The sequence below is a fragment of the Diplodia seriata genome (genome assembly GCF_021436955.1).
Source record: "Diplodia seriata strain FDS-637 chromosome Unknown scaffold_2, whole genome shotgun sequence".
NCBI classification, from domain to species: domain Eukaryota; kingdom Fungi; phylum Ascomycota; class Dothideomycetes; order Botryosphaeriales; family Botryosphaeriaceae; genus Diplodia; species Diplodia seriata.
The window spans coordinates 149,651-175,561 of record NW_027117309.1 but is presented as its reverse complement, the minus strand read 5'-3'; the positions used below and the strand labels follow the sequence as shown (position 1 = coordinate 175,561).

At 59.7% G+C, this 25,911-nt stretch overlaps 9 protein-coding genes across 9 annotated transcripts; 5 read left to right on the top strand and 4 right to left on the bottom strand.

The window, feature by feature from the left end:
- Positions 1–196: 196 nt before the first annotated feature.
- SLS55_001447 (uncharacterized protein) lies at positions 197–1,867 on the top strand (the record flags this gene model as incomplete). Its single annotated transcript, XM_066772941.1, has 2 exons — positions 197–202; positions 332–1,867. The coding sequence occupies 2 exons, from the start codon at positions 197–199 to the stop codon at positions 1,865–1,867; spliced, it is 1,542 nt and encodes a 513-aa protein (XP_066635508.1).
- A 986-nt stretch (positions 1,868–2,853) lies between these two features.
- SLS55_001446 (uncharacterized protein) lies at positions 2,854–5,658 on the top strand (the record flags this gene model as incomplete). Its single annotated transcript, XM_066772940.1, has 2 exons — positions 2,854–2,862; positions 3,094–5,658. 2 exons carry the CDS (start codon positions 2,854–2,856, stop codon positions 5,656–5,658), a joined length of 2,574 nt encoding a protein of 857 aa, XP_066635507.1.
- An 886-nt stretch (positions 5,659–6,544) lies between these two features.
- Positions 6,545–7,822, top strand: SLS55_001445 (uncharacterized protein; the record flags this gene model as incomplete). The annotated part of the gene is made up of 1 exon (XM_066772939.1): positions 6,545–7,822. The coding sequence occupies one exon, from the start codon at positions 6,545–6,547 to the stop codon at positions 7,820–7,822; it is 1,278 nt and encodes a 425-aa protein (XP_066635506.1).
- A 2,353-nt stretch (positions 7,823–10,175) lies between these two features.
- SLS55_001444 (uncharacterized protein) lies at positions 10,176–12,208 on the bottom strand (the record flags this gene model as incomplete). Its single annotated transcript, XM_066772938.1, has 2 exons — positions 10,176–11,975; positions 12,056–12,208. The coding sequence occupies 2 exons, from the start codon at positions 12,206–12,208 to the stop codon at positions 10,176–10,178; spliced, it is 1,953 nt and encodes a 650-aa protein (XP_066635505.1).
- Positions 12,209–12,753: 545 nt separating this feature from the next.
- On the top strand, positions 12,754–14,748 carry SLS55_001443 (uncharacterized protein; the record flags this gene model as incomplete). The annotated part of the gene is made up of 1 exon (XM_066772937.1): positions 12,754–14,748. One exon carries the CDS (start codon positions 12,754–12,756, stop codon positions 14,746–14,748), a length of 1,995 nt encoding a protein of 664 aa, XP_066635504.1.
- Positions 14,749–15,318: 570 nt separating this feature from the next.
- SLS55_001442 (uncharacterized protein) lies at positions 15,319–17,186 on the bottom strand (the record flags this gene model as incomplete). The annotated part of the gene is made up of 2 exons (XM_066772936.1): positions 15,319–16,798; positions 17,026–17,186. 2 exons carry the CDS (start codon positions 17,184–17,186, stop codon positions 15,319–15,321), a joined length of 1,641 nt encoding a protein of 546 aa, XP_066635503.1.
- Positions 17,187–19,028: 1,842 nt separating this feature from the next.
- On the top strand, positions 19,029–20,973 carry SLS55_001441 (uncharacterized protein; the record flags this gene model as incomplete). The annotated part of the gene is made up of 5 exons (XM_066772935.1): positions 19,029–19,426; positions 19,530–19,641; positions 19,690–19,765; positions 19,829–20,161; positions 20,243–20,973. The coding sequence occupies 5 exons, from the start codon at positions 19,029–19,031 to the stop codon at positions 20,971–20,973; spliced, it is 1,650 nt and encodes a 549-aa protein (XP_066635502.1).
- Positions 20,974–21,565: 592 nt separating this feature from the next.
- Positions 21,566–22,627, bottom strand: SLS55_001440 (uncharacterized protein; the record flags this gene model as incomplete). Its single annotated transcript, XM_066772934.1, has 1 exon — positions 21,566–22,627. The coding sequence occupies one exon, from the start codon at positions 22,625–22,627 to the stop codon at positions 21,566–21,568; it is 1,062 nt and encodes a 353-aa protein (XP_066635501.1).
- Positions 22,628–24,397: 1,770 nt separating this feature from the next.
- SLS55_001439 (uncharacterized protein) lies at positions 24,398–25,093 on the bottom strand (the record flags this gene model as incomplete). Its single annotated transcript, XM_066772933.1, has 3 exons — positions 24,398–24,561; positions 24,729–24,829; positions 24,927–25,093. The coding sequence occupies 3 exons, from the start codon at positions 25,091–25,093 to the stop codon at positions 24,398–24,400; spliced, it is 432 nt and encodes a 143-aa protein (XP_066635500.1).
- Between the last annotated feature and the right edge of the window lie 818 nt (positions 25,094–25,911).

Here is a 25,911-nt window from a genome sequence, read left to right as displayed (position 1 = left end):
GTATCATCTCGCGGTTGGAGGGATATAGAAAAGTTATCTTTTACCTGGGCAATTTTTGCGTACACTCCGGGTGTCTTTAGGCTACAAGGGGTAGGTGTCCCGATGTGGTCGGTCGTGAAAGAGCTGGTTTTTCATGTTCTTGAACAACTTCCAGATGTTTTTGTACAACTCACGACTTTCAAACTATATCAGCGGCATGGACGTAGCGGATTCCGGCGAGCCAAACCTCGCCTTTGTTTTTAAGCTTGGATACCTTCGACAACTGGACTTCGGGTCTTGCCTTTCCCAACCAAGAACTACCTCGATGCCAGATTCAATGTTATCACCACAGCTTGAGCCCATCATGGCGCGTACCGACGAGTTGAAGGAGCTAGAGAAAGAAATGGACCACAAGGACCGAACTGTCTCGGACGATCTTGACGGCAACGAGTCCTGCTCCGACGATGGTTGGATGCAGTTCCCGCTCACGCTGAATGAGGAGGTCGAGGAGGGGGAGATCGAGGAGGGGAAGGTCGAGGAGGACATGTTTGGTAAGTCCCGCCCCATCAGCCGCTTCAGAGTCCCCCGCTCCATCGGCCGCTTCAAGGGCCGCGTGTTCCTGAGAAGCCACGACGAAGCTCTCAAGTTCGCTGACAAGTACTCACAGAGGCGCGAGGCAGACGGCATCTTGGCCCTCTTCACCGACGGCTCGGCTTCCGAGCCCCGCTTCGTCATCAACAAGAACACTCCCGCCGTCTCCCCCGTCTCCCCCATCTCCCCCTCTTCCGACAAGATGGACATCGACGGCGACACGACGGCGAAGAAGAAAAAGAAGAAGTCCGGCCCGCGCTGGTGTTCCTGCTCGGCCGTGTACCGGCCCAAGCCGAACGACCTGTTCTGGGAGCGGCGCGGCTTCGAGCTGCCCTCGCACATCGAGGGCAACACGGACGCGGAGCTGGCGGGCCTCACGCACGCGCTCGAGATCGCGCACGACGTCTTCGCCAACGACGCCGCGGTGCGGACGGTGCTGGTCTTCTGCGACTCGGCGCTGCTGCTGCGCCGGCTGACGACGCTCGCGACCGAGACCGACCCGCACGGCATGCCCAACTGGAACGCCACGTACCTGCACCTGCTGCTCGACTACGCCGACCTGCTGACCTCCGTCTACGACAAGGACGTCCAGCTCCACTGGGTCCCCGCCCACGCCGGCGCCCTCGGCAACGAGATCGCCGACCGCACCGCCCACGAGTGCCGCCCCGACGTGCGCGACCCCGTCGCCCACCCCGTCGTCGGTGCCCACGAGAGGCGGCTGGCCGCGCATAATCGCGACGGTCAGTCGTCGAGCAGCCGCCGCCGCCCGCGTCCTCATAGAGCGAGCGTCCTCAGGCTCGCTCGCTTGCCCAAGCTCCGGATCCCTGATTTTGATCCCAGGCTTCCCGAGAGCAGCAGGGATAGGCGTCCGGCAGATGCTGGCGATCACCAACACGGCACACGCCGCAGCGCCCATGGCCGTCACAATTCCTTTGGCAGCTACAGCGCCGGCGGCATCCGCGTCACAGGCGCCAACGCCTCCCCCGTGGCCATCACTGGCCATCATCACAGCCGCGCTGGTTCCTACAGCGGCGGTTCCTACAGCGGCGCTCCCCATCATGTTACCGGAGTCAATGCCTCCCCCGTAGCCACCGTCCACCATCACCACGACCGCACCGACTCTCGTAGCAGCGCTCCTCACGTCACCGGCGCCAATGCCTCCCCCGTGTTGGACCTTCACCGCAGCCGGACTTCCGAGCGGCGTGCGAGCAAGAAGGCGTACAGGCTGGGCAGCGCCCTCGACCACCATGGATCGCGGTCCGGCAGACATTATTGGGACCGGGATCGGCCGGTGTGAGGGAGTGGTCAGTAGTGATGGTATCTTCGCGATGGTGCTGTTTTGGAAACCTTGGGCCTGCTTGGTAGGTTGAGGTCTGATGGGATTGGTATGTACTAGACTGACTGACTGGGATTTGGATCGGTGGTGGATTACTGAGATAGTGTTGGCGATTGGGAAGGGTGGATCACTGAGATAGCTTTGGACAAATAAAAGACTTTTATGTCATTCGCTTTGTGGTGAGATTGACTGTGATGTGGGGTTTTTCTTTTGGGGATTAATTTGGATTCGATAGCGTGCGGCTTTCGCAGGTTTGTGCTTTGGTTTTGTGTAGAGACAATTTGACGCTTGTTGGGATCACTTCCGATTATTTACTCTATGGATAGGAAGAAACATTCGGAAACCTCTAAGATTCCTAGAGAGGGGGCTCTTTGAGCGTATTCTCTGTCATTAACGATAACAGAAAGAAAATAGAGCATTGTTTTCGTCGCTCAGGAGGGCACTGGGCAGCCTTGTAAGCACACTTCGCAGCATGATGCCTTCTCGGAGTCATAGCTCTGCTACCACGGGCTAGTGTTCCCATTTCTATCAACATCGAGCCACTCCGATAATTTATAGGGATAAAAGTGGAAGTACAGTGCTACAGAAACAACGAAACTGTCCGGATGTTGGCTTCAACTGGCCGGACTTGTAGACATATCATACAGCAGTTTCCCAACACACACATTTTTTGTGCAATAGACTCACAGCGAGGATAAAAGAAACTGGCCCTCCCATAGATAGTGTATTACATCCATAGGCGGTCGAACACAATATCCGGACAAAGATGCGACTTTCAAATACGCACAAATAGGTCCAGATCTTGAATTCAACTACCCACAAGTACAATTCACGATCTGAGAGCGGCAATTCCTTTTATCACCCGCTATGATCTCACCTCAGACTCCAAAAGTACTTACAATGAACGGAAAGCAAGGAAAATGGTTGTTTCGCTTCACAGAAGCAAAATGCTCCCAGTAGGAGAGTGAAAAGGCCGTCAAATGACGGTCCACGCTTATCGGGCGGTAGACGCAGGGACTGCATCAGATGTGCATTCAACCTGTTGCCGCCATTTGAAGGACATCACAGTGCTCTGCCAGATCATACACGTTCTCTTCACCTCCACTTACCTCTATCCACCTTCATCGCCCCACCTTTTCCGACGCATCAAGGCCTCCGTCTCTCCGCCACCACCCATGGCTCTCCAGATCCTGACCGGCATACGTCACCCATCACTGCGTCGATCCGAAGCGAAGGACAAGCGCCGGCTCGAGGCCTGGCGCGACGGCTTCGACGATACCCTCACCACCTTCCGCGGCCGCCTCGTCCCGCTCCACGGCACGCACCTCCACTACAACAAGCCGCGCGAGTACTGGCTGCTCCCGGCCGGCAGCTGGGAAGTGATTAAGATCAAAGCCAAGCTCAAGCGGCCCACGAAGTCCCGCAGCCCGGGCCGCTCCCAACTCCTCATCAAGCGCAAGCGCAGGTACGAGCCGGACACGACATGGTTCGAGCGCATGGCGAAGCGGCAGGCGGCCGACATGCTCAAACCGGTATCGCAGCGCGCGGGGGCGGCGGCGGCGCCGTCGTCGAGGCAAATCACCCTCTACCGCGCGCTCGACGCCCAGCTCCACGCCGACGCAGGCCATGACGCCGCCGGTACGGCGCAGCACTGCGTCGACATCGGCCAGACCTTCTTCCCGTGGCCACGCCTGCCCGCCCGCCTGCAAGCCCGCGTCCTCGCCTTCGCGTGGTGGGGCGATAATATCGATCATGACAAGCCGGCCGCCCTGCGCCTCGAGTGGCTGGCGCACAGGAACCGCTTCCAGGCCGTGCCCCTCCGCGACCAATATCGTCAGACTGCCCGGCGGCGCTCGCTCTATCACCCCTCCTCCTCCCCCCCTGCTGGAACAACAACGACAACCCCCCTCCCCACCCTGCTCACCGTCAACCGCGCCTTCTCCGCCCGCGTCCTGCACGCTTTCCACAGCTTGACGACCCTGCACTTCTCGGCCGCCGCCGACCTCGTGCGCTTCCTCGAGACGAGGGATTGTGAGGCGGATCACCTGGGCCAGTTGGCCCATCTCGTCCTCGCGACGACCGACCGGGATGCCTTCGAGGCCTTGACGCCGAGGAGGGCATTTGGGACGGTGATCAGCGGATCGTCGGCGCGGCGGCGGAGGGGGAGGAGGGGGAGGGGCTTGGGGATGTTGAGGGAGGGGGAGGTGGAGGAAGAAGAAGAAGAAGAGGAGGAGGAGTCGTGGGAGGATAGCGATAGCGATGGCAGTGGTGACAGTGACAGCAACAGCAGCAACAGCAGCTGTGAGGTGGAGGACGACTACTCCGGAACCGACACCGGTTCCTCCTTTCTCGCCGAAAGCGAGTCGTCCGGGCATAAACGACGAAGACGACGGGGCGGACGCCAATATCGGCAGGAGAAGAAGAAGGAGAACAAGAAACGGCGGTCGAAGTCCAAACATCACGGCCACCATGATCACGAGCACCACGGCGGCGACTGCTGCGATCATGATCACGAGCACGCACACGACCACGAGCACGACGACTTCTCCATCGGCGCCACGACCGAAGAAACCCAATGGCGACCAGCGTGGCTGCACTGGCCGAAAAAGCCAGCGCTACTCACCCGTTTCAACCTGGCCAAGGCAAAGAAGAAAGTGAAGAAGGCGACGATGGCGCTGCGGCCATTTGGGCGGAAGGCCAAAGGGAAAGATAACAAGAAAAAGGGCAGTGATCACGACTGCCGCCGCTCCCACGGCCATCACCACCATCACCACAAGCATGCAAACCACTCGCACTCTCACGGCAACAAGAAGAACAGAGTCGGAGACTCCGTCGTCCTCCCCCCGATAAACCTCCGCCGCCGCCGCTCGCTGCAAAACGGCTCCTCCTCGACGCCGCCGAAGGACGTGCTGACAGGCCTGAAGACCTTCGTCCTAAAAATCGAGGGCGGCCAACACCACCATCCTCGCGAATCAGACGGACCCGGACGGACCCGGCACTTCAAATGGATGCGCGTCGTGGAAGAGCGGCCGCAGCGGCGTGAGGTCCGTCGTCCCTCTGCTGCTGCCGCTGCCGTACCACACCCACCACCACCCATCGCCAGCGGCAGCGGCTGCGGCAGTCAACATCAACATCAACAACCCGGATTGTCGGCGGCCGACGATGATGGTAACCGCGGACGCGTCGTTTGCGACTTGAAGGGCGAATACGCGACAAGGGTCGGCGTGCGCGCCGTGTGGGGCGCCGACTGGCTCGTCCGGGCGCTGCGCGAGACCATGGTGCCGCGGACGTGCGAGGTGCGGATCGAGGGGTTGTTGCCTGACGACGGCGATGACGACGGCAGCGACGACGGAGGGGGAGAGGCGGTGGTGGTGGATCCGCCGGTTGTCCCGCGTCCGCCGGCGGGGGATCAGTCGAGCTGGCAGCTGGATCGTTCTCGGGGTGGGAAGGGCAAGGGTCGTGCTGCTGCTGATGATGATGATGTTGAAGATGCTGCGGCGGTGGTCGTGCGATCTCGGGGTGGGAGGTGGGATGGCCGCTCGGATGAGGAGTCGTCGGGCGAGGAGGAGTGGTGTTCGGCTGTCAGTTCGCCGCGGCCGCCGGTCCGGGCGGCGGGGAAGAGACGTATGGATGCTGCTGTTCGGAGGACGAATGGACGGGCTGAGACTGGGAGGAGGGGTCGGAGCGTGCCTTGGACGGATCTGGTGCTGCCGAGGGACTACAAGAAGAGGTTCCTGTTGGAAGTGTTGTAGGTCTGGTTGAGATTGGTGGCGGTTTGGATTGGTGGGAGGTAAAGATTGGAACATTTGACATTTCTTAGTTATATAGAACAGTGTACATCAAAGGAAAGGGCTGGGCAGGGAAGATTGCAGACAAATGGCGTGGCAGTGGTACCAGGGGTGAGTCGACATATGGTAGATGAAGTATCTATTTATTGAGGTTTGATAATGAGTAAAGCACACCGAACCATCTTTGAGAGTGGAGTAAAATATAAGATCCAGACGTAAGTCTTTAATGCGAACACTTACGTCTGGATCTTGTATTTAACTTCTTACACAAATATGATTACGCAGTATCTAAGTAAGTCACCTGCTGCGACAACACGCTGTTGCATGCGAGGAACAAGATTAAGATCGAAGTCTTTGGTGTCGGTGCGAGGTTAGTGAGCTATGGATATCTGAGAAATGATTGTCGAGTACGGTTCTTCAGCGCCGCTTAGTTAACTGTTCGCGGCCTACCCTAGCTTGTAAACTGTCTTGATGCTATCTAAAGTTGTGATATAGTTGTTGAATGCTGTAAAGAAACTAATCCGTGGTAAAGTGAAAGTGAATAACTGCCACCCCAAAGCGGTCAAACACCGGAGTAATAGCTTGGGGGCAGCCGGGCGACAGAGTGTTAACGGAGTGCTAACAGAGGCTCCTGTGAATGTTTTAGCCGCCCAAGCGAGTTGATTGGGGGTGTTTGTAAGAGTTGACATCGGCGGGGCCTTTCCACCGCTGCCTCGCGACAACCATTGAACCTCTTTCATCCACTCCCAAAACCGACAGCGAACACCCGAACATCTATCCCATAACCGCGCGGACTCTGTCGCCTCCAGAAGCACTGGTCATGGACCCAGGTCCCTGTCAACAGCCCACCATGGCGGCGCCAGACGCGTTGCCCCTTCAGTCTTTCCTCCACTTGTGGGAATCCACAGGCGCCAGATCGCTGCCGCCTCCATATCCAGATCGCGCTCTCACTCCGGACACCGCTGCTGTTCGAGAGAAGGAGCTTGAGATAATAGATCTCTTGACTCCAATCACCATTCAGCAAGAGCCGGCAGAGGCACTGCTTCCGCCATCCATCCCGCCCTCCGCCAGTCGTCCCTTCCGGTACACCATCGAGCAGAAGCAGGAGATCTTGGATCATCTGATCCAGTACACAGTCGCCCTGCGAGTGATACGAGCGCAAGCTCAGAAGGAGGAGCAGGAACACGAGCAGGAGCAAGAACAAGCGCAAGACGATGCCGCTACACCACCACCGCGCCGCCCTACTACGCCAGACCATCGCGACCCTCCCGCACCGCCGACCAACACGCCCATCGCCTACGACCCCCGACGGGCCCCCTCGGGCACGATCCGCGGCACCGCCGTCGTCCGCCCCGCCAGAGCCGCCGCCATCGCCTTCGCGAAGCGCTTCAGCGCCGCCGACGACACGGGCATCCTCGCCGTCTTCACCGACGGGTCCGCGTCGCCCTCGATCAACGCCGACAGCCACGACCGCTTCTGCGGCGCGGCCGTCGTGTACCGTGATGGCGCCGCTGGCGAGTGGGTGGAGCGCGGCTACGCGGTGCCGCCGCACCAGGGCCGCAGCAGCGTCAACGCCGAGCTGTTCGCGACCGGGCGCGGGCTGCGCGACGCGAAGGCGTACATCATCAAGCACCGGGAAGAAGCGATGGCGAGGGTCGACGGCAGCGGCGGCGGGCGCAACGACAACAACACCACCACCAACAACAGCAGCATCATGATGATCCACACGCTGTACGTCTTCAGCGACCTTCAGACGCTGCTGACGGAGAGCGTGGTGGAGCGGATCGCCCGCGGCGCGTGGACCAAGGTGGACTACTGGCTCCTGCACGAGTTCCTGCGCCTGGACGCGGAGCTGGCCGACCTGGGCGTGCGCGTCGAGTACCACTGGGTACCCGGCCACGCCGGCGTCGAGGGCAACGAGCGCGCGGACCGCGTCGCCGCGGCCGCGCGCCCCGATCGGATGTATCCGGACGTGTTCGTCGTGCTGCCGCCCCTGCCGCCCCTGTCGCACGAGGAGCAGGTGCGCCGTTGTGAGCTCAATCGGGAGCGGAAGAGGAAGATGGAGGAGGAGAGTGGGGAGTTGGACGCCGAGGACAAGGGGAAGAGAGCGAGAAGGCGGAGGCGGTAATGGTGAGCAGATGTGGCGATAGTGAGGGGGGGTGGGGGGATGGTTCCTCTGGAGACGAGTGGCGGCAGACGGTGGCGGTCATGCGGAGGGGATGGGGTGGGGTTCTGGACTTGTTGATAGTTGTTGCACAATCAGCGGCGGCACCATGGGCGCTTTGGACGGTATTGGATTGGGGTTGACGTACTGCTGTCAAAAATCGTAGCTCATTGCGAGGGTGATCTCAGAAAGCCAGCGCCGTCGCATAGTGCATAAATGGTACGGCACGAGCGATTCTTGAGCCTTTACACGTATGAGTGGCTAGGAGTTAGTATCTGCTAAGTGAGTAGCGTCGGACGCGACTGTAGGATTAAGCTGGACATGCGCTGTCTCTTCCCCTAGGGCTAAACAGCTGGATGGGTGGTGCTGGAGAGAGGTCAAAAAAAAAAAAAAAAAGGCGACTCTGCTCCTAGGCGCCAGTCACGATTCGAACTCCCGTAGAGGGGAGGTGCCCCAGAGGGAATTCGAACGCCGGGCCGCGCTGGTGCCTAAGAGTGGTCTCGCTCGTTCCAACCAGCTAAGCCACGCGGGCTTATAGTGCTAGTGGTGGTAAGAATATCAATCGCCAGTTTGGCCTATATACTGCTAGGTGGGTGGTGCTAGAGAGAGGCAAAAAAAAAAAAAAAAGAAGGGTTACAAAACTCTCCTAAGCACCCAAACACGATTCGAACTCCCGTAGAGGGGAGGCGCCCTAGAGGGAGTTCAAACGGCGGATCGTGCGACTGCTTAAGAGTCGAAAACTCGCCCTTAGTCCGATAGTCGGTTTTGCTCGTTCCAACCAGCTAAGCCACGCAGACTTATGGTACTGCTGGTGATGAAGGTATCGATCGCCAGTTTAGCTAATATGCCCACCTGTGTGCCCGCTCGCCCACTCGCTTCTTGCCAACCGTTACATTTGTATTGCGACCGCGTAAAGCCATTACCACAATACTATTGTGGTCAACCACGGCTGTTAGATACAACGAGCGCGGCTCACTCTGGCGAAGCAAACACGCTGAGGCTAACGAAATCCAACGCCTTTTTACAAGGCCCAGAGCACATAGACAGTTGAATCCCGTCCTTTTCCCCGCAAGAAGCCGCAACTCCCGCAGACGATGCGTCACCGTTCTTTTTCGCCAACCGGTTCGCCAACACAATGCATCGTCGTAGCTTCACCAAACTTACCGTCCAGAGAAACACCTGTCCACCCACTGTAAACGAACAAAGTGCAGCAAAGACGCCATTCGACACATACAACGCGCCGCAGCAACATCTGCCGGGCGCCATCGACGAGCGCCGTGATCGTGAAGTGTCGTCCACCCAATACCCACCACCGACGCCCGACGTTGCGCGCTACGGAAAAAACACCTGCCTAGCCGTAACCAAGCAACAACCACCAAGAACAAAAACAAAGTCGCGCTTGCCCGCCTCGAGGACCGACCGGCGGGCGGACCCTCGGTGACAGCGTCACGCGCAGCCGCGAGAAATCCGCTACTCATTACTACCTCCGTACCTCACCTCCGCCACGCCTAACAAAACACACAAAAAAGCCTTTTAGCTGCCGCCGCAACAACAATCCCTCCGCACCCGCCCGCGTCACGCGGACGCGCACATACACAAAGCCGCTTTCGAAGGAAGGAAGGAAGGAAGGAAGGAAGCAAAGCCAAGCCGGCGCGCCAGGCACCCGCTGCCACCCGCACGCTCGGTTCCTGCATCTGCGGCTGGAATTTGGCCAGCAAATCGACAAGCCCGCCCGCCCACTCGTTCGTCAGTACATATGAGCCGCAGGAACGACGTCGTCCGGTCCGCTCTCGCAAAAACGAAACGGTCTGGGTAAGTACTAAGTACCTATCCCGGCCCATCCGCTTAGCAAGCCGCACGGACCGGGAACGGGGTCTTGATCTTCAACTGGTGGCGTGAGTCAAAAGAAGCTCGTGATCCATGACCGAAATCTGTGGGGCGTGGAGACTGCGGAGAAATCGGACAAGAAGAATTTTCCTGGGGCGGGCCCCTCCTCCGGGCCCCCGGTTGTGGGTCTGGAGTCGAACAAGTGGGGATTTCTTGGAAGCGGGGGATGGACAGGTGAGTGTGGGGTGATGTCGGTATGTAAACAAAGTAATGGGATGGGAAGTATCGGAAACAGAGAAAAAAGAAAAGAAAAAGCACGCAGTCGTGGAAGGAGAAAAATAATGCAGATTTTTCGCTGTAATTTCGCGTCACTATGCTAATCCGTTGCATGCCGACAATGGTTCCCAGCGCCGTTATCCTATGCACCCCTTATGCGAGCGAGCTCTGACCCCAGCCCGACGGAAATCTTTGAATCAAAGAGTGGGCAATCTCACCCAAAGAAGGGTCTCTTCCTTGAGTCTTTCTGTCCATGCCCTGAGCCAAGCCCATCGCTTCGTGGTCTTCCTCTTTTCTTCTGGCCACCATTGATTGTCGAGCCAGTCTTCGTTCCCATCAATCCGAACGCATCCTTGGGCTTAGCTGGCTCTGTGTCCGATTGTGGTTGTGGCGGGGGTGTGCCGGACTCATTGGCTTCCTTGACCGTCTCCTTGATGGCATCTCTCGACAGACAGAAATCAATATGGTCGTTGAAGGCGCGGTCACTTGCCGGTTGTGGGCGGAGGCAGATCGGGCAGTCCCAGTGTGTTTCCAGAGGCTGGAGTTGTGTCTCCCCCTCGGTATGCACGTCTACACCCCGGTCCTCCTGCTGGCTGAGCCGCAACGTTTCCGCAAAGTCTGCTTCGCGTTCTTGTCGCGCCGCCTCTTCGAATTCCTCCTCAGGCCATACCTCCCACTCCTGACCTCCAGGTTCGGCGTTGTGCAAATGAGGAGACTGCTGCTGGCCCATGGTGGAGTCTGTAGATGTGGTACGTTTGTTCAGACCGAAGAAGTCAATGGGTGTTTTCTTCAAGCTGACAATGTGCGTAACTCTCAAACCCATCAGCCGTAGCGTCATGCCAGAGATCTCCTTTTCAAGCTTTGCCAACATTGGCAACGCATATTTGTACAAATCTTCCTTACGATAGACGGCGAAAGGCGGCGAAGTCTGTCGTGATAGGACTTCATATGTGTGCAGCTTCACCTTCAAGACCAGTGTTTTGCCCTTGAACTGCGTTCGCTCGAGATCCTTTTCAAGCTCCTCGGCTGTGTGCCAAAGCTTAGCACGCAATTCGTCCTTGCCTGACATGTCGCGGAATGTGCTCTCGGTGCCCACACTCTTGCGTTCGTAGTCCTCGGCGGGTTGGATCTTGGTTCGTCCCAGGCCTAGGTAGCATTGCATCAGGAACTGGAAGGCCTTCTCACCAAACAGCTTGGGCAAGTACGCGCGGTGCTCATAGATGTCACCGCAGGTCTTGACCCCGATTGCGTCCAATTCCCGCTCAAAGACGCGCCCGATACCGTTGACCTTCCTCGTGGGCAGGTCTCTCATGAAGGCCATGATGGTAGCTCGGTCACTGGCAAGACGGAACTGGCCGTTGGGCTTGTTCTTGTTGGAGCAAATCTTGGCCAGCTTGGCGTTTGCGGCGATGCCCGCGCTCACGGTGATGTTGGTCTTCTCATGCACTTCGGCGCGGAGTTGCTGCACAGCGTCGTCAGGGTCCATGTGGTGTTCTTCACAGTATGCGGTGATATTTAAGTAGGCTTCGTCGATGCTAGCGCTCTCGAAGCGCGGATCGTAGTGCTCTAGAACCGCACGAACCTCTCGCGCCTTTGCGGTATACTTGTCGAAGTTTAGCGGCAGGCAGATCAGCTGCGGGCACAGCTTCATGGCGACGAAGCCGGCCATGCCGCTCCGGCAGCCGAACTTGCGGGCGTGGTAGTTGCATGTCGTCAACACGCCCTTCCCCACGGCAAACGGAACATCTTTCAGCTCCGGGCGGTCCAGCTCCTCGACGGCGGCGTAGAAGGCGTCGCAGTCCAGATGCACGATGGCCTGTGACAGATCGCGGCCCAGCTCGAGCTCGGCGGCGAAGGAGTCGGCACGGCGAAGATCATGCGAAAGGTCAGTCCGTTCGAGCTGCCGCTTGCGGGCGAGGATGCGGTCGATCTTCTCGGTTAGGACTCGGTCCTTTACAGACTCGTTGTTGAAGAACTTGGAGCCCGTGGAGGCATTGTAGATGATCTCGGCGACCTATTTGCGGCGGCGTCAGTGGGGCTGCGCGTTTCATCGTGAGTGTGAAAAGGAGGCCGCCTCGCCTTTGTCTGGTCGACGCCATCCTGACCGCTCTTCTGCAGCGACGGGCCGAGCAGGTGGTACTTCAGCGAGCCGTTCGCGTCGCGGGCCTCGTCGGTGGGCGGCGCCGGGGACGCGGGGCCGCCGGGCGTCGCGTGGTGCGGCGACGCGTCTGCGGGCTCATGGCTCATGTCGGGAAGACGCGGGGTGTTGGCGACATGGTTGCTCGTGTTTTGGCGGCGCGTGGGCGGTGATGACGGGAGGCTGCAGGGTTTCGCCCCGGCGGCGTAAGGCTGCCGGTCGGCTTGAGGCCCTAGAGCAGGCCATACCGCGTACCGCGCGCAAATGACCCGCGCGCTCACACCACCCTAAGGAGTAATAGCAATTAATGCCCGTTCTCGAACTCCCTTCACCACCAGCCTGCGCGCAGCCTTATAGCCCGCCGTCACCTCATCCGCCTCTTGTCCAAGCGCAAATCTGCTGCCGCAACGGGAAAGGCGGGGCATTGTCGCAAATTCGTCACTAGCTGCATCGCTCCCTCGGGCCTGCAACACTGCTGCCCAGCAACCAAAACAAACCGGCCGCTCGTCCAGGCCGTTGACCGCCGCCGACGCCCACCACCAGCCTCTCGCCGCACCCTCGCCCACGCCATCGCCCGCGTCCCTACCATGTGCAATGTGCACAAAGCTGCTCCCGGCTGCCGATAGACTGCTACTCGACCGCCGCCCGTCCGAGGATGCCCGCATCCGACAGAATCAACTCCGCCAGCAACAATGGCAAGAGTCTCAGGCCCACCCTTGCGTCCAGCCGCACGAACAAGGCGCCGCTCACTCCCAAGCTCGCATCCACGCAGCCTGCACCCCAAGCTCGCTCGGCCACCACCTCGCGCGCCGGCACCAGGGACGACCCGCCGTCGTCGCCGTTCCTGAACAATGTGACGCCGCGCTCCTCGTCCCGCAAGTCTCGCGCCAGCAGCACGCAGTCGACGCCCACCGGCACCCCCGACACGCCCACCGCCCCCCGTTTGACGCTGGCCGACACAATCCCGAGGAGCGCCCCTGGAGGCAGCGGCCCCTCGCGCCCTAGAAGCACTGTGGGTGGCAACGATGGGCCGCGCGTTGGGCCCGTCCTGGCTGCGCCAGGCGGCCGAAATTCACGCCCCAGTAGCGAGGTGGGATATGGCGCAAAGGACCCTTCCGCCATGTTTTTCCATGCCAGCGAAGCGAGACGTCATGAGCCCACATCCAACCCCGTTCCCAAGAACTCGACGAACTTCTTCTACGCAAGCGCGCCTCGGGAGCCAGAGAGGAGCGTTTCAACAGGGGGCGTGAAGTCCCCTCCCACATTGGCTACTGAGAGGAACCGCCCGCCAAACATCGAAAGCAAGTTCTTCCACGCCAATACCATCCACAACGACCGCGGTACCAACTCGCCGCTGCACTCACCGCCCATTCTCTCCGCCACCCCGGACCCGCATTTCCATCCGAACGTGTCCGGCAAGGAGGGCCAGCGTCCAGTGTCTCCGAATAAGGATGCCGTGCACCTCTCCTACCGGAAAGGGGCCTCGCAGATTATTCGGCCAAATGGACACTCGCGCCCCGCCTCCGCGGTGTCGGTGTTTTCCAACACTGACGCCAAGGATGCGACACCGGGGCACCGCAGGAGGTCAAGCACGGAAGTCAGCGGCCTTCAAATGGGCCACCACAAGAGCTCGAGCATGTCCTCGATCGACTCGTTCTGCTCGAACCGGAGGGTTTCCGGCGTAGACCATTCGCCGAGCCCCTTGCAGGTGGATATAACATCGCCCTCTACAGTAATGTCTGCATCAACGAACGCGAATCATGAAGCAAGAAACGGAAAGGAGCCTAACGGATTGCAATCGCCGCTTTCACTACCTCAAAGCCCAGCAAGGCAGAGTCCCGACGGGTCGGAGGACACTGACCAGCAACCGAAGAGTGCGCTGCAAAAGATGAACGAATTAGCTGCGAACGCGAGACGAGAACGGAAGGTCATGGATTTGGAAATCAGCAACTCTTCGCTTCTCGCCATTAACCGACAGCTCGAACGGGAAGTCCGCAAACAGAAAGCCGAGCTTAAGAGATTCCGACGGATGAGCAGGACCGGTCAAATGGCACCTGGTGGCAAAAATGCATCTTCGAATCTGGGCGCTCTCACTGAAGGAGAGACCGCCGAGTTCGCCGATGAAGAATTCCTGGGCATGGCAGATGAGGAAGAGGAGGATGATGGGGAACAGGATGAGCTCTCGTCGAGCGAATCTTCACTCGATGAGAGCTCTATGAGTGCAAGTGCCCTGGCCGAAAGAGATGCCAAATACCGATTCCAAGACCAGAAACGCCTCCAATTAGACCTGTCCAAACACAAGGACATCCTAATCGACAGCCAGAAGATGAACCAGAGCTTAAAACGCTGCCTTACGGTCACAGAGGATCTGATCAAGCAAGGGAAAAAGGCGCTGGAATACAAAATCCGTGTGAGCGACGTCAAACTGGGTGGACGCATTCTCAGCCCCGAAGACCAGGGCCAGTCCGATTCAGACGACGATGAAGCGCCTCATGGAGGATCACTCCTAAGCCCTTGGACACGTCCAGATGCAACTGCCGCGGTCAGAGCCTCTTTGGACGGCCCTCGGACCGATCGCGACAGTGGCATAGATATGCGAGCTCCCAAAGCCCCGGCGGATTACTTCAACGGAAACGGCGACAGTGATTAAGGCCGCAGCTGTCTACCGCCCATTTTCATTTCTTCATTATGGCCTATGATCCCCTTCGCTTCTCTTATCGATGTGTACTCGCCAGTCTTTCTTGTTTTTGCCTCAGGAGTTCTAGATTGGTCGGGAGAACTCCCTTTTCCAGTACATATGTTGGCAGCGGGCGTTCTTTGAGATGGACAGACAGGTTGGTTTTTGGTTTTTACTCAAGAAGGGGAAATCAGCAGCGGGCTTGGCGTCTCCCTTTTCCTCGTATACGTCCTTTCTCACTCTTCTCTTCTTCCTTTCCTACTACTACTACAGAGTGCGTGCATCCTGCTTGGGTGGGTGTCTGCGATACTTGTACTTGATCTCGAGATACCCCAGCATTTAACACCTCCAATCGAAGCCGTGCGCTCTTCGCTCAGATTGGAGCTTTTCCTGTTTTTTCTTTCTTCACGCATTGTCTATTAGTCTATATACGCTGGGAATGAGGCTAACAATCTAGTTGGAGCATTGTTTTGATCATTTGATTGCGTCCACCTCCTTGACTACTTCCGTTGCAAGTGGCCGAATCACTACCTTCGCCCGAGCTTACGCATTGATTCTTTCAGACAACCACGCCGGAAGCGAAGGCCTCTTCTGCCAATGCTGCTGGTATATGTCCTTCCACTCCGGCACGCTCTCTGGAAGAGCAAACACGGCAGTGGCATACCATCTCGTCTCCCCGGCCTTCAACTCGCTGCGCAGGATGGGCAGCACCGTCCGCGGCTCCACCAAGTTCGAATTCGCATCGGCATCCAACACCGACCCCGTCCTCCCCGTCCTCTCCCTCGGCAGCAGATCCACCATCCCGACGGCGCCGGACTTGGGCGACACGACGAGCACGCTGTCGGCGGCACACACGTGGCCCTCGTGCGCGGCGGCGTCGTACGGGCCCAGCGGCCTACCGTCACGCAGCTTGACGCCGTAGACGGCCCACGCGCCCTCGGCCTCGAGCAGCTCGCGGCCCGTCGTCACGCGATGCACGCGCAGATGCCAGTACGGCGTCGGCTCGGCCGGCGGCAGCAGCCACGTCCGCACCTCGACGTCCCGCCACGGCCGCATGGCCGACGCCAGACACGGGACTCCGTCGTGTTCCTCGAAGCCCGCGTCCTCGACGGCGCGCCGCATGCGCCACAGCTCGCCGCCGTCGTCGGACAGGGCGAGGGCGGACTCGGGCACCCACTGCTCGAGCGTGTAGGCGCCGGTCGAGACCGAGTACGCGAAGGCGGCGCTGTAGGCGAACCGGCCGTACTTGGCCTGCGTGTTGCGCAGCGCGTAGTGGCAGCTCTGCCCGCTGCTCAGCAGCATCGCGTGGCCACCTCTATTACTGACGATCTGCAGCGGCACCTCCAACTTCCTAACCGGCGCCATCCGCGCCCACGGATGCGGCTCCTCTGCAGCAGCCCAAAACGGGTGCTCGGCGGGCAGCGCCAGCGGCGCGAAGGCCAGCATGCACCAGTACGGCGAGCCGGGCGAGTTGTAGTTTTCCGTCACGTGGGCGTTGGCGTAGGCGTAGCCCAGGTTCAGCGTGCCGTCGGGTTGGAAGATGTCTGGATGAGTTGCCCACCACCGCAGGTTGCGCAGAAGCAGGCCCTTGACGACGCCCCAGGAGAGAGGGGGTGGCAGCTCCGTCGAGCTGAACGCCACCGCCCCCCAGAACGCCGCCATGCCGAACCGGTACGTCAGGCTGCGCCCGAACGTCACGGCGCGTCCGCGCTCGTCGAAGTAGTAGGCGAAGTCGAGCGCGTACCGGCGCGCGCGCGAGCGGAACTCGTCGGCGGCGGCGCGAGAGGGGTCGTCGTGCGAGGGGGAGGAGTCGGTAAGCTGCGCGTAGAGGAGCTGCAGGTATTGGATCGCGAAGGAGCCCGAGTAGTAGTCCATCTGCGTGTACCCCGCCGGCCCGTCGTTGGACCACCCCGAACCCCGGTAGAAGGTGTTGAGGTGTTGGATGTCGGACTCGAGACGGGCGGATGAGTGGGCGGCGCCGACTTTGGCGAGGCCGAGGTTGGCGAAGACGCGGAACCAGAGCCTGGGGTTGGGTTTTGTTAGGTACGTGTGAGTGAGTGGGAGTTCTTTTTTTTTTTTTTTTTGGTGCAATGTCAGGAGGGGGAGGGGGCTTCGAAGGTAGGGTTGGTTGACTTTGACAGAAGCAGGACGCGGGTCAAGAGAAGGGACGCTTTGGGACACGACGGCAAGAGGTGAAGAGACAGGAAGAGAAAAAAAAAGAAAAAGGGAGCAGCAGCAACAACAACATACCAATTCGTATTCGGCATCTCCTTGTCATTCATGCTCCCCAGATACGCCTCGACATTCCTTCGCTGCCGGTCATCCAACGGCTCCCAAAAGTGCTCTCCCGCGACCGCCAGCGCGAAGCCGATCGGACACGCCTCGACCATGCGCTGGTCGCGGTCCTCCATGTAGCCCCAGAACTCGTCGTGCTCGGGATCCGTCCCGTTGGCCAGCCCGCGCACCCACCGGCCGGCCCCTTCGTAGGCAAAGCCGCCCGCCAGCAGAGGGGCGAGCCCCCACAAAGGCCGCGCGTAGCCCTCGCCCTGCGCCGCCGTCTCGTCGAACCGCGTGCCCGTCCCCCCGCCGATGCGCACGAGCGCGCCGCCCGCGGACGTGCCTGCCGCGAGCGGGTCGAGCAGAGAGGCGCAGGCTGCGGCGACGTCGGACCGCGTGCGCAGAGGGTTCGTGCTGAACGGGTGCGGCGGGAAGGGCCGGTTGGAGGCGGCGAGGCCGTGGTTGTTGGTCCGCTGTGCTGTTGTCATGATGCAGTTCTTTTTTGCTCTTCTTCTTCTTCTCCCTCTTCTTCTTTTTTCCGTTTCCGGTCGTCGGTGGTCGTTTGGACCAGGTGTGTCCCAATCGGGAAATTGGGATGGGCTCGCGGATATGTCGATGCGCAAGGGGGTGGTGTTTCAGGACCTGAAACGCAAAAAGACGCGGAGCGGGGCTCGGACGCTATTTCCGGGTCGGTCAGAGAGGGCTGCACAGTACGCTTGGTGGTGGGGAAGGCAGATTGGCGATAATTTGCCCCCTTCTCATCAGATTGACGACGGCTGCCGGCGGCAACTTGGGGCGGACGTACCTAGTGCTAGTGCCGAAGGTCCGGGCCGCTGTGCTTTAGTTGACTGCTCCGGGCGCACAGATGACAACCGAAGTCTACGTCGAGCAGTCGTCAAGCACCAAAGGTGAAGCAACGGGAAACGCAAAGATAGTGCAGTGCTGCCAATCGGAGGGCGGGGTGCAGACGGCAACAAGTCTGGGCGAATCGGGATGCGAAGCGGCTTTCTTGGAGCGTTGGCGTCGACAAGCACAGTACAGTACAACACCAAGAAGGTGCACGGCGGCGCCCCCTTTAACCAGTGCTACGTCCGGCCATTGTTTATCCGCGTATCGGCTAAACGCGATGCAAGCCAGCATTGGATGAGGGGCGTGAGGGGGCGTCGTGGGATTCGACACGCAGCCTCGCTTACAATCAGGCAGTCCGGGGGTCCGGGGGTGGCGGCGGGGAAGAGACGGGCCCACCAGCTCCACTTTCTCCAGATCATCGTTGCTTTTCCGCCTGCACACTCACAGGCGACGAATGTTCACGCGGCTCCAGCCACTCGCTCCCGCATCCATGTCAGAGATCGCCCTGCCGACTCCCACGCTCTCAGCAGTGCCGCCGTTGCGGAGGAGTCAAGCTACCGGATAAGCTGCAGTGCGCACGCCCCTCCTGCCGCTACCATGCATCCGCCGTGTCGCCCTAACCCGCCCATGGCCCGGCATAAGTATTGTACATCTACTCTCCAGAGCCAGCATTCCCCTCCGCCTCTTGTCAAGGCCGCGATTCAAGCTCAGTCGTGCGCTCCGCCCTAAGCCGCCTTCAGCCCGTGGCCTACTTGGCTTCCTCCGGAGAATCCAGCCAGTCTTGGGACCAGCTCGAAGGCTGCTTGGCAAGCCATCCCGTCTGAATTTCCCACAAATTACGCGCTCTGGGCCTTGTCGCAGCACTGAGTCGCCCGGCCTTGGCCTGCGGGAGAGGCAATCCTCGACCGCGCTTTGCCATTATCGATCCTGCTGTTCCATTGTCCTACACCTCCCCGGCCAAAGCTTTTCCGGCACCTGGGGCTCCGTTTCCACTGATATCTGGCCCCGTTTCCCGTCTTCTCACACCACCCTCTTTCTTCCCCGGCCTCTCCACTCCTCCCTACCTCTCTTCTCCAGGTTCCTTCAGTGTCGTCAACTGACCGCAAGGTCACCGCAACACCGCAATCATGGTGAATTTCCTGCAGCGCGTCGTGCACAACGACGCCATGAAATCGGACCCGACCGAGATCTACGGCTGGCGTGTGTACATGCTGGCCTGCTCCGCCTGCTTTGGCGGCATGCTGTTCGGCATGGACATTGGCATCATCGGCGGCGTGCTGGAGCTGCCCGCCTTCCAGAGCGAGTACGGGCTCGCGCACCTCGACAAGGCCGGCATCGCCAACCTGTCCGCCAACATCGTCTCCACCCTCCAGGCCGGCTGTTTCGCCGCATGCTTTGTCACGTCCTGGCTTGCCGACAAGTACGGCCGTCGCGCTTCCCTGCTGTTGGCTGCCGCCGTCGCCATCGTGGGCTGCGTCATGCAGGCTGCCGGTGACGGCCACTTGGCTGTCATGTACATCGGCAGGTACGTTCTTACTTGGGCTGGGCATGGTTCCTTTCGCTACCGAGAGGCCGATGCCAGATGGTGTTTGGAGAGTCCAACAGCTGACGAACTTATATCCATGCAGATTTGTCGGAGGTCTCGGTGTCGGCGCTGCGTCCATGGTTGTCCCTCTTTACATTTCTGAGAACGCGCCTCGCGCCATCCGCGGCGGTCTTACTGGCATCTATCAGCTTTTCGTGAGTTCTGACGATTTCCCTGGCTCGAATTGGTACTGACCTCCTTAGATCGCCACTGGTACCATGTTATCTTTCTGGACCAACTATGGCGCTCTGAAGCACTTGCACGGCAACACAACCTTCAGTACGTTTCATCCATCCCACACTATTCGGCGAAGCAACCGCTGACTTGCTCTCTCACCCACAGTCGTCCCGCTCATCGTCCAAGCCATCCCCGCCGTCTGCCTTCTCCTGAGCATGTGGCTCTGCAACGAATCGCCCCGTTTCCTCGCCAAGCAGGACCGCTGGGAGGAGGCGACGAAAGTCTTGACGGGCATCCGCCAGCTGCCCGCCTCGCACCCGTACGTGCAGGCCGAGCTCAGCGAGATCGCCGAGCAGCTCGAGCACGAGCGCCGCCTCGTCGGCGGAGCCTCGCTCAAGGACCTGCAGAAGGAGATGTGGCTCATTCCCGGCAACCGCAAACGCGCTCTGCTCACCATCGGCCTGATGGTCTGCCAGCAGATGACGGGCACCAACGCCAGTACGTTTTCGCTCTCTCTTCCCCCATACTCCTTTCCAGTCCTCCCTTTTCCAAGACTTTGCTGACAATGCCCACCACCAGTCAACTACTACGCCCCCATGATCTTCCGCTCGCTCGGCATCCCGTCGGCCGAAACCGGCCTGTTCGCGACGGGCATCTACGGCGTCGTCAAGATGGTGACGTGCGCGTGCTTCCTGCTCTTCGTCGCCGACTCGCTCGGGCGGCGGCGGTCGCTGCTGTGGACGTCCATCGCGCAGGGCACGTGCATGTACTACATCGGCATATACGTGCGGGTGGCGCCGCCCAAGGAGGGCGCGGCGGTGCCGCCCGCCGGCTACGTCGCGCTCGTCTGCATCTTTTTGTTCGCCGGCTTCTTCCAGTTCGGCTGGGGCCCCGTGTGCTGGATTTATATTTCCGAGATCCCGACCGCGCGGCTAAGGTCGACCAACGTCGCGCTCGGCGCGGCCACGCAGTGGCTGTTTAATTTCGTCGTGGCGCGCGCGACGCCCAACATGCTGGCGACGATGGGGAAGGGCGGTTACGGCGCCTTCTTCACCTACGGCACCTTCTGCTTCTCCATGTTCCTCTTCGTCTTCTTCCTCGTGCCCGAGACAAAGGGCCTGTCGCTCGAGAGCATGGACGACCTCTTCGGCGTCACCGAGCTCGTCAAGGACATCGAGGCGCACGACCGCGCCGATGAAGACGCGAGCCACCGCCGCGGCTCACCCGGTGCTCCCACCGCCGATGAGAAGACTGGCGTTGAGCGGGTCGAGATCGTTCCTGCGTCGCCCGATCAGAGGCGCGAGTATTAGAGGGGAGGAGGGGAAGGGTGGGGATATTGTTGTTGCGTCTGTGACTTTTTTTCCTCCCCCCTCTGTGCTGAAGCCGTCGGCTGTTGTTGTTGTTGTTTCCTCGTCTTCTCTGATTGGTGATGATAAGTGGCCCCCGCTAGTCGCGTGTGCACACCAATTAACCATCGTTGATGTGTTGGAAAATATACCAAAGTTTGACGATGACAAAGTGTCGGGTGATGACTGGATGCGTGCATGAGCGGAACTTGAATTTTTTCTCGAAGAAGTCAGCCCTTGGCAAAAAAGGTGACGGCCATGCCCTGGCTCAATTGGTGGGGCATCGCTTTGAGAAGATAGGTACGGCCATGGTAGAGTGAGAAGAGAGGGCCGGGGTGGAATGGGCAAACCCCGCCCCATCCTCTCTCCTCACACCACAGAAACTCAACGCCCGCCACCCCAGCACCGAAACGCCCCTCAGAGACTTCGCGAAGAAGAAGCAGCAGCAACAGAAGTGGGAAAAAGAAAAGAGGGGGGTCACACCAAAACCCCCCGTCCATCTTCATCTTTCTCTCTCTCTCTCTCTCTCTCTCTCTCTCTCCCTCTCTCTCTCCCTTCAAAAGTTCCGCGTCACCCCAGGCTCGATGCCCTCCAAGATATCCCTCAGCTCCTCCCACACCCGCTTCTGCAGCACGGCGCCCTCCTCGCTCCTCACCAGCGCCGCGGGCTCCTTGGGCACGCCATCACTGACGTACCGCCCGTGATACGCCTCCCCCGCGCTCGCGCACGCCACGAAATTCCGCGCGCCCTCCTCGGACGAGCGCTCGAGCAGCCTCTCCATCAGCCACACGCCCCAGCGCATAAAAAAGCTCCCCTCGTACATCTCGCGGCGCAGCGCGCTGGCGCACAGGCCCGGGTTGGGCGCGGTGACGACGACGGGGTACGCGCTCCTCCCCATGAGCGTCGGCGACGCCGCCAGCTCGCGCACGACGAGGACTTCGAGGAGCTTGGAGACGTTGTAGCGGTCGGGCATGTCGGACTTTGTCGCGTCGCGGAGGGCGGCGAAGATGCTGCCGTCCTTCTCGTCGATGTTTTTGCGCTCGGCGAAGTCGGTGAAGAAGTGGACTTCGGACGAGACGATGACGAGGTGGGCGAGGGAATTCGTGCGCGCGGCGGTGCGCTTGAGCGCGGGGAGGACGAGCAGCGCGAGCAGGAAGGTGCCGACGACGTTGGTCGCGATGGTGGTTTCGTGCCCGCCGCCGTCCGCGACTCCCCCTAGGTCGGCGGCGAGGGCGAAGCGGCCCGTCGCGACGCCGGCGTTGCAGATGAGCGCGTCGAGACGGGGGAGATCAGCGGAGGCGCGCGCGGCGAAGGCGCGGATGGACTCGTGGCTGCACAGGTCGAGCGGCCACGCCTCGATGCTGGATGGGTCGCGGGATGGTGGGAGGGAGGCGAGGATGGACGCGCGCGCGGCCTCGCCGGCGGATGTCGAGCGCGACGTGATGATGACTTTGGAGGCGTCGAGGTGGGCGATGCTGCGCGCTGTTTCGAGCCCGAGCCCGACGTTGCCGCCGGTGACGATGACGACGCGCCCGGCGTAGCTGGTTGTGGGCTTGGGGACGGTGACGAAGAGTTGGGAGTGGATGAAGTTGAGGATGGTGCCGAGGGTTGGGGCCATGGTGGGTGGTAGGTGGGAGGGGTTTTTTTTCCTTCTGTTCTGTTCTGTTTGTTCTTTCTCTTTTTTTTTTTTCTCTTGCCCTTGGGTGGTTTGCTGTCGTCAGGTGGTGGTAGTCGTCGTCGCTGGGTGGGTGGATGTAGATGGAGGCCGGTGGTTTGCTCGCAGGGACGACGGGAGTTAAATAGAAAGACGGATTGGATTCTAAAACCGTAACTAACGGTTAACTCCACTAGGCGGATGCAGTGGTACCCGCAATGCTGTGGCTATCTCCCTTCCCAAAACCCGAAGGTGGTGCTGAGACGCTTGGTGACGCCATGCGTCTTTTGCTGTTGCGCCCACCACTTAACTCCGCATTACCTAACGTCTCTCAAGGCAGCATCTCCACGCGGCTTCCAGGACTCCGCGGACGCCGGTTCGGTCTAATTACACCGACTGAGAGCAATGCCTCGTAACACTTCCAAGTGTGGCTGCCTGAAAGGGCCGGTCGGTGGGATCTTCTCTTGCCGTCGCGAACGCGAAACCTTTTGCGAAGGAGACGGTCACAGATCAAAGAAGGCCGTGCGCTGCCTCGACAGGCTCAGCCGGCGTTCTTCGTCCGTCAACTTGGGTAGCGTCCCGTCGCCCACAAAAGTCCAGCGGTCATTAGCGTCGTCTTTCCGTCTTTGGTGCAATACATCAATTATCGCACTGCAAAGCGAGCCTCCCGGCTCTCCCGAAATGATGAGAATTCGACGAACGGCTGTGAGCTTCTCCTGCTAGGTTGGTCATTGTTGCATGCGCAATTAATTGCTCCGTCTCCGAGAATTGTGGGGTGGTTCGTGGCGGAGGCTGAGGGCGACGAATATCCCGTTGCCTGAATGGACCTGTCTACCGGGATTCGGGGCGGGAAGGAATGGGATGGAACCAATGGGCGGCCGGCTTTAAGCGGCAGGTACGGCTCCGATAACGCCGCCCCGCTGTAAACTGCTACATACTATTGTTTACCAAACACACCTTGAAATAATGCAGTAGTCACTGTGCTCTACAAAGCAAGGAGCAGCGGGGTTTGCCCATTCCACCCCGGCCCTCTCTTCTCACTCTATCATGGCCGTACCTATCTTCTCAAAGCGATGCCTCACCAATTGAGCCAGGATGGGGCGTTTGGCAATTTCCACGTGGGAGGATGGGGGCCTATAAGGCGTAATGTTAACGATTGGTGGCAATTGTCTTGATATGGGGTGTTCCTTCTGCTTACTGTTTCCAACCGGATGGCGAATGATCGAGCCTCTTTTTGTTTCGAACCTTTCCTGTCAGCACTCTAATCGCACTATTCCTGCATCGTGATGATTTGACTGTCGCTCTCCTTTTGCTTTGACCATGGGCGCCGAATGATTCAGCCGACCATGTCCTAAGAATTCGCAACACGCGAGATATTCGGCTTTGCGTCGTGGAAAGAAACTGCTATTGGCATAGCTAAATCGAGACTAATACAATCGACTCCCGCCCTGCGCCCGTTGCATTGTCGAGGAAAACAAAACGATCGTTACTTCCTTTGATGATAAAATCAATTGCTATCGTGAGCGCGGTCGTCGAGAGAACTGAGGCAAAGAAGCTGGACGAGTAAAAAAAAAGATATTCAAGGCAGAGCTTGAACCCCCTCCCAGAAAAGAGGAAAATTGGAAAAAGCGCTTTGTCGAGCAGAGAGAGAAAAAGAAAAAGACCATTCAATCATGCATGTCCAATGATGCCGACCCTCCCATCCCCATCGGTATAGCTCTCCAGAGAGACGGCTTACGCCGCGGGGTTCTCGGCCAGGATGCCCTTGTTGACAAGCTCGTCGGGAGCAGGCCTGCTCTTGAGCGCGCTCTCCAGGTTGTCGGCCTTCATGTTGCGCTCGAGCTCGATCTGGTGGGCTTGCAGAGCGGGTGCGGCGTTGGAGTCGGGCAGGATGTGGCCTGAGGAAAACGACGTATCAGCTAGCTGTTTAGGTGCTAGAAAGAAAGTACGAGTGGGGAGCCGTCGTTTGGCGGTGTCGCCTTGAAACAGTCCGCCAGGTCCGAGCACGGTCTTGGACGCAAACAAAGGTGTGGGTTTGGAAGAGACGGGTAAAGGGAATGCTTACGCTCAACCAGCTCGTCACGCTCGGGACGGTGCGCGAGGCCCTTCTTCAGGTTGTCGCTGACCTTCTGGCGCTCAAGCTCCAGCTGCTTCTGCTGCAGGGCACTGTCGCAAGAATCAGTATCGGCCATGTATGTCCTTCGTGTGTAAAGTTGCGGTGGGCGAAGACTTTGCGGAGGTCAGGGAAGCTGTCAGAACTCACGGAGCAGCGGCAGTGTCGAGCAGGATGTGCCTGTTCTTCAGATCCTGGGGGTCTGGGCGGTGCTGAAGGTGCTTCTCCAGCGAGTTGCGACGGTCGTTGGCACGGACCGGCGAGATGGGCGTCTCGTCGACGGCGGGAACTTGAGCTTGGGGTTCTTCGGTGGCCATTGTTGCGGGGTGGAGGAGAGCAGGTGGTTGTGGGCGGGAGAAGGGTGTTTGGGTGGAATGCGGAGGTGGAGAGATGCGGAAACTCAGGTGAGAGCAGACAGGCAGCTGCGGCGGCGAGGAGCGGAATTTGTGTGCTGGGGCGGTTGGGTCCGTGAAGTGGCTTGGACGCAACAGCACACGACACGCCAGCTGCGCAGGGGCCCAGGGCGGTCAGTTGTCGTGTCTTGTACTTCTGCGACGGGGCGGTGTTTCCCAGGCGATGGTCGTGCGCTGTCTTGCTCGTCACTCGCCAGGCAGCTTGAGCTCGTGGTTCCGGCTGCCCCGCGCGCGCCAGAACAAGCCCCAGCCCCGCAACCGTCGCCGCCGCCCGCGCGCCTGACGATCCAGGCACCAAGCCCCGCCGAATCATCTCTCACCACCCGCACCCACTTTTCCACCGGCCTGCGCCTCAGGTAGAGCTGCGCACGCTGCCATCGACCGCGCCGCCCTCGCTCTGCCACGCCTAAGCACGTCACAACCAACTCAACTTGGTGGCGACGTCTCCGGGTCAGAGACAGGAGGGAACAAAGGCGTGGCCGTGGCCTGTGACCTGTCCCACCCAGCACATGATGTCCGCCGATTCGACGCGTGGGATGCCGTTCCTGCAATTTGGACTGCCTGCCCACCGCAGTAGGTATGTACATACAACTGGCCGTCCGGAACCCGCCGCCCCCCAGCACGCGCGCTGATCCGAGTGTCTACCTGTCGATCCATATCTACCTCCGCCCTTTGTGAGCGCTGCGCGGAGCGTCCCTTTGTATGCCTGGCGCCTGGCGCCC